Raw genomic sequence first — 13,327 nt, 5'->3', positions numbered from 1 at the left:
AATCTGCGAAAGGTGGGAGAGAGAATATATATATATATATATATATATATATGTTCAATCACACTCTCCTATGTACATTACAGGATTTCAGTGCATGCTGTGGGCATTTAGTCTTCCATCTTGTGCTGTACTGGGCACCTTGTCGTGTGTCTTTTTATCAGGTTATGTATCTGTCATCTATCTATATATGGATTGTTCATGTAGGCACGTATCTATCAATTGTCTATCTATTATTGTCTAAACTCTTTCTTGGCTTTCCCGTGCCTCTGTTTGGATCCAGACCTTCTAAAACCAAAATAACCTTCATTTTTTTAATTTAATTTTATTTGTAGATTTGAAATACAGTCTAAGAAGAAATATTGGTAACAAAAGTTTGTTACAAAGAAAAACCGATAGCAAGAAATCAATAATAGAAAGTACAATTATAGAGGGTACTTTTAAAGCAGCATGCTGAGGGCTCGCATCTGTGTGTTATAAAAGTCCATGCAGGCTTTAGCCCTGATTTCCAAAGTGGATTTACACGGATAAGTCCGCTTTGAGAATTAGTGGCTGCTTGCAGCACACAGCGCTGCTTACGTGCACACGGTTGCACCTGCTAGGGAGGGGAGGTGTAAATGCGTGCGTCCAAATTTACGTGCTTACGTTCGGAAATCAAAAGTAAGCACGAAGATGTTTCGCCCAGCCCTGGAATCGCCTCATTGCAGTATGCATACAAGTACGGGCCACATTGCTTCTATGCAATACGCAATTTTCAAAAGCCTATTTATGCGCAGAAGACTGTGTTTTATGTGTGTATATTCTTTTGAAAATTCAGTCTTCAATTTGTAATGAACTTACAAACAAAAGTCCACCATAATGAAGAAATAAGAGGGAGTAAATAAAACAAAAAAACAACCTTCAGAAGGTGACATTTCTAACACTTCAAGCCTCCCCCCAACCCCTGTTCCTCTTTCCTCTAAATGTTTTCATGCTATCACTGGAATGCATTTTATGTTTCATATGTGTTTTCTGGGAAGTGTCAACGTTTGCTCATTCTGTTTGGGCCTGAGGGAAGGGATTGTCATCTCCCAAAAGGTAGTCAAGTAATGAATTAAGTTAGTCCAATAAAATGGAATCACCTATCCTTATAAAATGCATGTGCCTTGTCAGTCAATGTCATATGATTGTGCCACGGGTATTCTTTGGCACACACTGTAAGTGATGGCAAGATTAGGGGAGCATTGATTGAGTCCATCACAAAGTTCTCCAACCGCCCTCAGATTTCAGCTGAGATACTGTCTAAGCTGGTGATCAACCTGATGAGTCTGGCTGGGTTGGCCACGGTTGTGTGGGGAGATTTGGATCTGGTTCCCAAGCCCAGCTTCTCCTCAGGCCAGCTAGGGATGGAAATGCGGTGACGGCAGGGGGGCCCCAGTCATTGCTCAGCAGTGACACCTACTGGCTGGACTCAAAAGTGTATGCACAGCCGATTCTAAAGGACGCGGCAAGTCTTACGGCCAACCAGGTCAAGAATTTTCACTATTGATGCCTGGCCTAGATTGAAGGGTGTTAAAAATAGAAGAAAACAACCCTAGCAGCTGTAAATAGTGCCATCACCAGTAGAGGCAAATTCCAACCGAACTGAACGCCAGGAGGAAATTGCTGGGCACAGAAAAATGAGTAAAAGTTGATAATTTTTTGTTTTAAAACCAAACCACACGTTTCTAATGTGAGGCTATTTTACATTGCCCTTTGAGGGGGGTTCATGACTGGGATTCAGTGCATTTGGAATATTTTATTGCCTGTTTACATCACTTCACAGTTATATGGTATCTAAAACATCAACTGTGCCTCTAAAAGCAGATGATACAAGCCTTCTATTTCCCTGTAAATGCTTTTGCAGTTCATTCATCAGTAGAAGGGTGGATCTGATTTAACCTCTGTGGTACGAATTTCCTCCTTAAAACTTTTATCTACTTGAAGTTGAGGTTATCTGATGTTTTTTCCACTTTAGTTCCACCCCAGCTTATGGGACTAAATATTTTCCGGTGTTTTTGGAAATGTGGTGCAATTGATAGTGTGTTTGTGTTTGGGGAGAGGGGGACAGCCATCCTCTCTCTTCAGAATTTGGACTGATTTAACAATGTCTTTGTGTAAAAGAAAGCTAAAGAAGAAAGAAAGGTCATAGAGAAAAAAAACACCCAGTGTCATCCCTGTGACGGCTTGAGAGAGATTCTAATAAAAACATTGACCCATATAATTGATTTTAATGGCCGCTTTGTGCCATCTTCTGTTCTCTGGATACCCGCCAGATGCCATCAGCTGAGCCTCGGGGGACCGAGGGGGCACGAAGCAGCAGATGAGTGGTTTTCTCTGAAGCCCAGCGTAAGGGGGATAGATTAGTGTGGTTGATAAGCACAGAGCACAGCAGGCTGCAAAGGCAGGCGAGGGTACAAGTGACCTTTCTGTTCTCTGTCAGGGTCTGAGGAAAAGCAGCGAGTGTAGCAGGAGCAGAAAGACCATCATCCCCCGCTGCGTGCCTAACATGGTGAGCCTGCACAAGTACATCATCTCCGAGGAGTCTGTCTTCCTCCTGCTGCAGCACGCAGAAGGTTGGTTCCCTGCTTCACCTTGCATGTCAAACCATTTCCTAATGGTGTGTTGTGTGCGCCTTGCTTTTTAATAGTATTTTTCAAGTTCTCTTTCCATGTTGACCCCACCCCCATCCATCTCCCCCTCTCTCTCTCTCTCTCTCTCTCTCTCCCCGCACACACAAACTCGCATTCCACCTCCCCTCCCCACCACTGCTGTGTGTTGTGGAAAAATAAAATGATGATGGATTGCTGATTTGTCTGAACTTTAGTAACGTTATTAGACATTGTTAACAGTCTGTTTTCCACAGGAACTAGTTTGGCAGAAAGCGATCTGTGCGTACAGGTCAGCCACTCCGGAGGAGAGAGCACTTTCCATTGTACTAGCAGCCTCTGCCAAGTAAACCTGTTAATGTTAAGAATTTGCCACTGGAATGGCAAGTATCCGTATCCCCCGAAGAATTCATTAATTGCCTTTTTTTTTTTTTTTTTCCTTTGGAAGAATATTTATTCAGAAATGTGCATCACACAGTTAATTCACTCCACTTTTCTGAGAACACAGCCAGCAGCAACGCATATGGGTTTCAAAGCAGAACTGGAATGGGGCACCTTCAGACTGTTCCCAAAACCTCTGGTCTTCACATGGGGAAGGGAGGAAGGGAACAGGTGGCCAAAGAAATGTGCGTTTTGATTTTGTTGTCCCCTAACGCCTGGATTTCAATACTCCTTTCCATCCGTAATGAATGCAGATTATGAATTTGAAGGGCAGCCGCCACGCGGGTTCAGGGAAGAGGTGTCAGTGGCTGGGAGTCTGGGCTGTGCTTGAGAGGGGATGAGGAGTGTGGAAATATTTTTCATAAGAAGTTGCCATATGGGTCAGACCGAGGGTCCATCAAACCCAGCATCCTGTTTCCAACAGTGGCCAATCCAGGTTACAAGTATCTGGCCAGGCACCCAACCATCAAATTGATCCCATGCAGCTTGATTAATAGTTTAATGGGCAACTCCTCCAGGAACTTATCCAAACCTTTTGTAAATACAGCTGCACTGACTGCCCTAACCGTATCCTCCAGCAATGAATTCCAGAGCTTAAATGAACATAACATAAGAAATTGCCATACTGGGTCAGACCAAGGGTCCATCAAGCCCAGCATCCTGTTTCCAACAGAGGACAATTCAGGCTACAAGTACCCGGCAAGTACCCAAATACTAACTAGATCCCAGGCTACTGATGCCAGTAATAGCAGTGGCTATTCCCTAAGACAACTAGATTAGTAGCAGTTACTGGACTTCTCCTCCAAGAACGTATCCAAACTTTTTTTAAACCCAGCTACACTAACTGCACTAACCACATCCTCTGGCAACAAATTCCAGAACTTAATTGTGTGTTGAGTGAAAAGGAATTTTCTCCGAATAGTTTTAAATGTGCTACTTGCTAACTTCATGGAGTGCCCCCTAGTCCTTCTATTATCCGAAAGTGTAAATAACCGATTCATATTTACCCGTTCTAGACCTCTCATGATTTTAAACACCTCTATCATATCCCACCTTAGCTGGTTCTTCTCCAAGCTGAACAGCCCTATCTTCTTTAGTCTTTCCTTATAGGTGAGCTGTTTCATCCCCTTTAACATTTTGGTCGGCCTTCTCTGTACCTTCTCCATTGCAACTATATCCTTTTTGAGATGCAGAGACTAGAATTGCATACAGTTCTTTAGGGGCAGTCTCACCATGGAACAATACAGAGACATCTGTTTTATTCACCATTCCCTTCCTAATAATTCCTAACATTGCTTTTTTGAGTGCAGCAGCACATTGAGCTGACAATTTCAATGTATTATCCACTATGATGTTTAGATCTTTTTCCTGGGTGGTAACTTCTAATGTGTAACTGCAGCATGCATTATTTTTCCCTATATTCATCACCTTGCACTTGTCCACATTAAACTTCATCTGCCATTTGGATGCCCAATCTTCCAGTCTCACCAGGTCCTCCTGCAATTTGTAACAATCCACATGTAATTTAACTACTCTGAATAATTTTGTATCATCTGCAAATGTGATCACTTCACTCGACATATCCCTTTCCAGATCATTTATAAACATATTGAACAGCACCGGTCCAAGTGCCGATCCCTGAGGCGCTCCACTATTTACCTTTTTCAATGAGAAGACTGATCATTTAATTCTACACTCTGTTTCCTGTCTTTTAACCAGCTTGCAATCCATGAAAGAACATCACCTCCTATCCCATGACTTTTTAGTTTTCTTAGAAGCCTCTCATGAGGGACTTGGTCAAATGCCTTCTGAAAATTCAAATACACTACATCTACTGGTTCACCTTTATCTATATGTTTATTAACCCCTTTAAAAAATGTAGCAGATTTTCCCTTGGGTAAATCCATGCTGGTTGTGTTCCATTAAACCATATCTTTCTATATGTTATGTGATTTTGTTCTTTAGAATAGTTTCCACTATTTTTCCCGGCACTGAAGTCAGGCTCATTGGTCTATAGTTTCCCAGATCACCCCGGAACCCTTTTTAAATATTAGGGTTACATTGGCCATCCTCCAGTCTTCAGGTACAATGGATGATTTTAATGATAGGTTACTAATATATCTGAAATTTCATTTTTGAGTTCTTTCAGAATCTTGGGTTTTATACCATCTGGTCCAAGTGATTTGCTACTCTTTAGTTTGTCAGTTTGGTATACTACATCTTCTAGATTCACCGTGATTTGGTTCAGTTCATCCGAATCATCACCCTCGAAAACCATCTCCAGAACCGGTATTTCCCTAACATCCTCATTAGTAAACACGGAAGCAAAGAATTCATTTAGTTTTTCTGTGACGGCCTTATCTTCCCTAAGACACCCTTTAACCCCTCGATTATCTAATGGTCCAGCTGACTCTCTCACAGGTTTCCTGCTACAGATATATTTTTTAAAGTTTTTATTATGAGTTTTTGCCTCTATGGCCAACTTTATTTCAAATTCTCTCATAGCCTGTCTTATTTATTTTTTATTTATTTATTTTAATTTTTTCTATACCGGCATTCGTGAGGGTATCACATCATGCCGGTTTACAATAAACAGAGGAGTGAAAAAAGGAACAATGAACGAAATAAATAATAGGTGCTAAACATAAAATAGTTACAGTTACAATAAAACAGGGATGAGTACAACTGGGAGCAAGAGGAAAAATGAAATGAAAGGAACTTTAACATGGTATATTAACCGAAGTATGACGGGGTACATTACAAGAATTATGAATTGTTCATTTGAAATAATTACAGTTTTTATCTAAAGGTAGTGGTCATAAGTGATGGTTTTCTGTATACTGGTAGTGCTGAAGTTGGTTGTGGGTATTGGAAGTTGGTTGAAGGTGAGGTGAGTAATGAGTTTAATCCGAGTCTGGGAATGCTTTTTTGAATAGCCACGTTTTAAGTCTTTTCCTGAATGTTGGGAGGCAAGGTTCCTGCCTTATCTCCGTAGGGATGGAGTTCCACAGAGGAGGTCCTGCTGTGGAGGTCCTGCTGTGTCTCTGAAAGTTATGTGAAGGGAGGTTTTGGAATGGGGTACCTGAAGAGACTCTTTATAGTGCTCTCTTATGGGTCTGGAGGATGTATGTTTTTTGAAAGGGATTTGTAGGTTGAGCTGAGCAATTTGTTGGATAGATTTGTATATTGTGGTGATGGACTTGTATAGTATTCTATAATGAATTGGCAGCCAGTGTAAGTCTTTGAGGATGGGGGAGATGTGATCTCTTCTCCGTGATTTTGTCAGAATTCTGGCTGCCGTATTTTGAACAATCTGAAGAGGTTTAGTATGTGATGAAGGGATACCTAATAATAGAGAGTTGCAATAGTCTAACTTGGAGAAGATTATTGCCTGTAGGATTGTCCTGTAGTCATGGTTGTGGAACAGTGGTTTTATTCTTTTTAGGACATGCAGTTTATGAAAGCAGTCCTTTGTGGTTTGGTTTATAAAAGCTTTTAGGTTTAGCTGATTGTCGATGATCGGTCCCAGATCTCTCACTTGGGCTGATTGAAGGTTTGCTGAAGGATTTGTGGGATGGTAGCTGTTCTCAGTGGATATGAGAAGGAGTTCCGTTTTTGAGGCGTTTAGGATTAAATTGAGGTTGGAGAGGAGGGAGTTGATTTCTTGAAGGCATGATTCCCATAAGTCTAGGGTTTTTTTGATGGATTCTTTGATGGGTATCACAATCTGGACATCGTCGGCATACAGATAGTATTTTAGCTTCAGGTTGGTTAATAACTGGCAGAGAGGGAGGAGGTAGATGTTAAAGAGAGTGGGTGAGAGGGATGAGCCTTGAGGGACTCCTAGAGAAGAAGGGTAGCGTCTTGATAGTGCTTATGGTTTTTCCTATATTCTTCAGTGGATCCTTCTTCCAATTTTTGAAAGATGATTTTGGCTAAAATAGCCTCTTTCATCACCTTTTAACCAGTAATTGTTTGACTTCTTTTACCTCATCTTTTAGCCAGTAATTGTTTGGCCATTCTTCCACCTTTCTTAATGTGTGGAATACATCTGACTTGTGCTTCTAAAATTGTACTTTTTAAACAATGTCCACATCTGTTGTACACTCCTAACCTTTGCAGCTGTAGCTTTCATTTTTTTTCTAACTATTTTCCTCATTTTATCAAAGTTTCCCTTTTGCAAGTTTTAGTGTTAGAGCTGTAGATTTACACATTGTCCCCCTTCCAGTCATTAGTTCAAATTTGATCATGTCATGATCACTATTGCCAAGTGGCCCCACCACCATTACCTCTATCACCAAATTCTGCGTTCCACTAAGAATTAGTACTAAAATAGCTCCCTCTCTTTTAGGTTCCTGAACCAATTGCTCCATGAAGCAGTCATTTATTCCATCTAGGAACTTGACTTTTCTAGCATGTCCTGTTGTTACATTTACCCAGTCAATATTGGGGTAATTGAAATCTCCCATTATTACTGCACTAGCAAATTCGTTAGCGTCCCTTTTCTCTTTGCATTTCATTGTCCCTCTCAATATTTTGGCCAGGTGGACAGTAGTATACTCCTATCACTATACTCTTATCCAACATACACAGGGTTTCTACCTATAAAGATTCTACTATACGTTCAGGGGTTGATTTTAAGACCCGCACGCGTCTCTGCGCACCGATTTTATAACATGCATACGTCGCCATGCACATGTTATAGAATACGATGTCTACATGCACGCCAGATTTTAACATCCGCCCGCATGGCAGGGGCGGGGGTGAATTTTCAAATTATGCACAGCGATGTGATCGGCCTTTTTTCAAGGTTCTCTAACCGTAACCTTTCCCTCCCTACCTTTTCCCTTCTCCTCTCCATCCCCTAAGCTAACCCTACCTAGCCCCTAATTTTTATTTTACTACTTACTGCTCCTCCAGTGCAGAAGTATCTTCCGCACGCCAGCTGATGCTTCCCCGAGACAATGGCTAATGGCGCTCTCCAGACCCACCCCTTCCTGTCCTGCCCCTCCCTGCCCAGGTCACGCCCCTCGGCCACACCTTTCAGCAGACACGGCACTTCAGCGCGTAATGGGGGTTATGCGCATGGCCGGGCTCTTTGTAGAATGCGTGCGGTCTGCGCAGGGCCCTGCTACGCGCATAACCCTCAAAACCTGGTTATTCACCAGAGCCTACTCAAACTCACTCAATTAACCAGACCACCATTCAACCACGCAACCTAACAATAAGAAAAACGCTCCGTCCCTCTATCAATTAAATAACGCCCACCATGTGAACACTTAAGATAATGTGCAACTGATTACTAATTGAAATTGAAACCATAGAAACACTTAAGATAATGTGCAACTGACCTCACTTATTATCCCTAGCCTATATGTAACAACGTTTTTTTTTTTACTATATATATGTATCAACATTAACGTATGTAGTAACTCTGCTGCTATATAGGATTGATAATATGTAATAATAATTTTATATGTAATTAACTAACCTTCAAACCCCAAATTTTCTTTCAATATGACAGTTTGCTGCAACGATGTTTGTAGCCAATATATTATTTCTCGACTACTGTAAACCGTTCTGATGGCGAAACTGAATGACGGTATACAAAACACATCAAATAAATAAATAAATAAATAAACAAATAAAACAACCCCTGTTTTTACGCGCACAGCCCTTTTAAAATCCTGATTTTAATCTCTTGTGTGATCTTTATCCTGTTGGACTCTATACCCTCCCAGACATAAAGTGCCACCCCCCACCAAGTTGATCCTCCCTATTTGTACCCTGATATAGCACTGTTCCATTGGTTAGTCTCCTTCCACCAGGTCTCTGAGATGCCAGTTATGTCTATCTCATCAATCACTGCTGTACACTCTTAACTCTCCCATCTTACTTCTTAGACTTCTGACATTAACGTACAGACATTTCAAAGTGTGTTTTTTTGTTTTTATTAACCTGCTTTTCAGCTGATAGGGATAATTTGAAATCTGTTAGCTCAGGTAATTCTTTACTTATAGGCACATGGGCTACTTTTGCTTTTATTGGAACATCTCGGTTGGGAATTCCTAACTCTTCTGTTTCATTAGCATCCTTCAAAGCTACCTCCCTCCGAACTTATGCACTGTTGAGTGACTGCTGACTTTCTTCTTTTCTCTAGTTTAAAAGCTGCTCTATATCTTTTTTTAAAAGTACTAGCAGCCTGGTTCCAGTCTAGTTAAGGTGGGCCTGTCTTTTTGGAAAAGACTCCCCCTTCCCCCAAAAAGTTGCCCAGTTCCTTACAAAATTAATCTCTCTTCCTTGCACCATTGTCTCATTCACGCATTGAGAGTCCGGAGCTCTGCCTGCTTCTGGGAAACTGCACGTGGAACTGGGAGCATTTCAGATAATGCCACCCTGGAGGTTCTGTATTTCAGCTTTCTACTTAAAATCCTAAGGGGTAGATTTTAAAAGGCCCACGTGTGATTCCCGGTGCGCACACATGGACACAGCTATTTTATAACATGCACGCGTCAGCAAGTTAGCAGGCGGTCCTCACATCCAGCCCAGCATCCCTTCTCCGACAGTAGCCAATCCAGGTCATAATTACCTGGCAGATCCCAAAAAGTAGATCCATTTCTTGTTGTTCACTCTCAGGGATAGCAAGAGCTTTCTCGAGTTTTTCTGGTTCATAATGATCTATGGACTTTCCCTCCAGGAACTTGTCCAAACCTTGTTTAAACCCCACTATGCTGGTTGACTGCATCACGTCCTCTAGTAACAGATTCCACAGCCTGATTTATGCATTGAATGGCTAAGTACTTTCTATGATTTGTTTTAAATCTGTTTGTTAGTTTAATGAAGTGTCCCCTTACTTTAGTATTATTTGCAAGGCTTTCCCTTTACTTCTTTACAACCAAGGCTCCTCTATGTGTATCCTATGCTTTCTTGAATTATGGTACATTTTTTCCTTTTTTTTTTTTTTTTTAATTTACACTTTATTAAGCTTTTCACGTCATACATAAACCAAAGTATCATTATCAAAGAAAATAACAGCGGTACACAAAACAATAATATTGAAGATGATCATACACAAGCCACCATCTGGGGGATTACTAAGGTAATATCTATCTAAGAATATAAAGAATTTACTGTGCCAGATCCACCATGCCACATTCTTCAAACTGGGTTCCTCTTACCATTAAGAAACCTCTCGAGGTCTGCAGGGTCAAGAAAAATAAACTTATTATTCTGAAATGAAATAACAAATTTGCAAGGAAATTAAAAAAAAAAAAAAATCGCTTCTATATCCAATATACCAGACTTCAAAGATAGAAACTGTTTTCTTCTCAGTTGAGTTTCCCTTGAAACAGCCGGAAATATATTAATCTTCTGACCACAAAAAATTAACTCCTTAAATTTAAAATATTGGCAGAAAAAAATATTTTTGTCTGATTCTAATACAAACGTGACCACAAAAGTGGCCCTAGTTCGTATTTCTTAAGTTTGCAAAACAGAAGAAATATTTGGGTTATTAATAGATGTCAAAACATCAAAAGACCCCTCCTCTCTGTTTACCACCCTTTTCTTACTAGGCATATAATAAGAGTTTGAAATCAAGAACATTTTTTTTGTTTGTAAATTGCAAATTCTCAATTGCGTATTTTTTAAATAACTCAATTCCTGAGAGGAATCGAGTTACCGAAAAATTCAGGAGACATAAATTATTAGATCGTAGACGATTTTCCAAAGCTTTATATTTTTGATGGATAATTAATTTGTCTTTAATAGAGGAAACGGATGTTTGCTGCAAACTGGCTATCACCCCAGATTGCAGTTTTACCTCGTTTTCCAATCTTAAAGATCTCTTCTCCAAATCTAAAAATTTAAGAGATACATTTCCTGTATATGAAGACAACAGTTTTACAGAATTTGTTAAAACATTGTCAATCCTAGTAATTACTCTCCAAATGTCCTTAAGTGACATTTCCACTGGTTCTCCTTGTGTTTCCACTAAAGATTCTTCCTTTACAAAGTCTAAAGTTGCCAGCTCTGGAATAGGATGAGGAACAGCTTCTGGTGAAAACTCATTATCCGAGTTCCTTGTTTTCCCAACTGGAAGGACACCATTAGTAACATAAATCAACTTTTGTTGATGTTCTGGCATATCATTATGACCCAGCCCACGAGAGACATTTTGAGAAATATTCAAATCAATTGTGGACACACCTGTTGCCATCTGTGGCATGAGAGGTGGAGAACGCGTTTCCGGGGATAATGAAATCCCAGCTAATTCCATACTCTGTTCCCGCAGTGTTGAATTAGCTCTTACTACATGTAAATCCATTGGACCCGAAGTTGGAGTTGATGTTGCTGCTGCTGTAGGTAACTTCCCCTTCCTTTTCCTTCCCATAGTAATACTGGGAAGAAAAAATTAGAAGGGGCGTGCCCCTTTGGAGCGCGGCTTTGGTGCACAGCAGCACGCCTGCTTTTCAGGTCCTCGGGGTCCTATGGGGCAAGGAGTCTCTCCAAGTGCCCACATTGGAATCGGAAACCTCCTCGTCCCGGCACAGGTACTCTCGTGTTCCCCCACAGGTTTTCCTTCTACCTCCACTGGGAGGATATGCCATTGCTCTTTCTGTAAAGGAATGTATCCTAAAATTACTGCTAAGTCTGCCCACTATGAGTGTCACCTCTTGTTCGGGAACATTCTTTCTACTGAAAAATGTTTGCTTCTGGTACATTATCTATATTTGTTTAGGTATTTTATTATCTCTATCACATCCTTCCTTTCTGCCTTTTCTGCTAGGGTAAGGCAAATCCTCACATGTCTTATCATAAAGGGCTTTTGGTGCAGACCCACATGCCATTTTGATAGCCTCTCTTTCTGGACTGCTTCTACTGTCTCTGTGCTTTTGGAAGTACAACCTCTAACACCGAACTCCATATGAGGTCTCACCAATGTCTTGAACAGAAGCTTTAGCATTTCTGTTTCTGTCTGCTGCTAATACCTCTCCTCATGTGCCATACCATTTCTCTGTTCTAGCCACTGCCTTGACCTCCAGTTTAGCAACCGTAAATTAACCACAAACTAGAGCCAAAGTAAATGTCATGAATATTCACTGTAACTTTCTTGAAAAGCAGACTCTTTGCAGCCCTCAGGGACTGGATTTCATCACTCCTGGTTTAGTTACTGAAGACCTTTGCGTAAACACAAAATGGGATAACCTCCTTAGAGATTGTGGCCCCATGAATGTTACACAGAGCATCACAATTCCAGTTTTCTCATTGTTTTGAAATTAGAAGCCTATTTTTAGTTGGAAAATTACAGACAAAAAAAAAACAGGCAATCTGTGGATAAGTTTTGGCATAATGAAGACATTTACATTTGATATCAGACTAGTGCAGGGCTGGCAGAACCACTAGGCCTGGGCCTAGGGTGCTGACCATTAGGAGGCGCAAGTCTTGTGGGGCTGCCAGCTGCGAGCGGTGGCAAGGAGGAGGAGTAGAGTTTCAGCTGCTCGCAGCCCAGCACAATCGGGGCCAAGATTGGGGGGAGGGGCAGGTGGGGGAGCTTTTACTACAGGAAGATCAACAACCATAAAGAAGGTAATTTCCAAACAGCCCTGCAGACTTTACTGAGGATTTTCAACATGAATTTACGAGCATAAGTTTGCTTTAAAAATATTTGGGTAATTAGCCGACTTTGTACACACATTCACCTGCATAGTTATGCTTCCTCTTCGGAAGACGTAACTTACGCATATACATTTACGTGCATAAAACAATAAAGCATGCTTGTAAGCACCCACTCTGCCACAGGTCCTCTCCCCCACCCCGGGATGCCACTGTAGGTTTTGTACAGATCAGGATGAAGCAGGGTCATGCGTGCACTTTTATGTGGTCTGATCCTGGGTCAGTTTTAGAATAGCCATTTATGCAAACAGGACCGGGTTTTATGTGCCGAAACGGCTTTGAAAATCTCCTCCACAATATTCCTCCTCTTAAGATAAGTCCACTTTGCATTTAAAAGAGAAGGCAGCAAAGCAAGGTCCAGAGAGAGAGTCCTAAATGCGCTAATTCTCGCGTGCCAGCTCCCATGCTATTGGTAGAGCTGTTTTGCAGTTCACTGGCTGAAGCTTGTGCCTGGAAACAAATGAAGTAGAATCATGAAACATGAAAATATGTGGCTGTTGATTTTACAGGTAGCGGATTTCTTTTGGTTTATAACTTGTAAAAAGGCTCTCGTACTCCAGGATCCGTCCACTCTAGTATACACAAGG

General features: G+C 41.1%; 1 protein-coding gene across 3 annotated transcripts in view; it reads left to right on the top strand.

Annotated features, from left to right (window-relative positions):
* Positions 1-13,327, top strand: part of RPS6KC1 (ribosomal protein S6 kinase C1) — a 287,188-nt gene that overhangs the window by 198,991 nt on the left and 74,870 nt on the right. For all 3 annotated transcript variants that reach the window (XM_029593219.1, XM_029593217.1, XM_029593218.1), the window contains one exon: positions 2,459-2,591. In XM_029593219.1, coding sequence (XP_029449079.1) covers positions 2,459-2,591 — 133 coding nt within the window. The remainder of the gene's footprint in view (positions 1-2,458; positions 2,592-13,327) is intronic.

This window comes from Rhinatrema bivittatum, chromosome 3 (genome assembly GCF_901001135.1).
Source record: "Rhinatrema bivittatum chromosome 3, aRhiBiv1.1, whole genome shotgun sequence".
Lineage (NCBI taxonomy): Eukaryota > Metazoa > Chordata > Amphibia > Gymnophiona > Rhinatrematidae > Rhinatrema > Rhinatrema bivittatum.
Note: the sequence above shows the minus strand (reverse complement) of the source record. Positions and strands in the feature narration are given on the sequence as shown.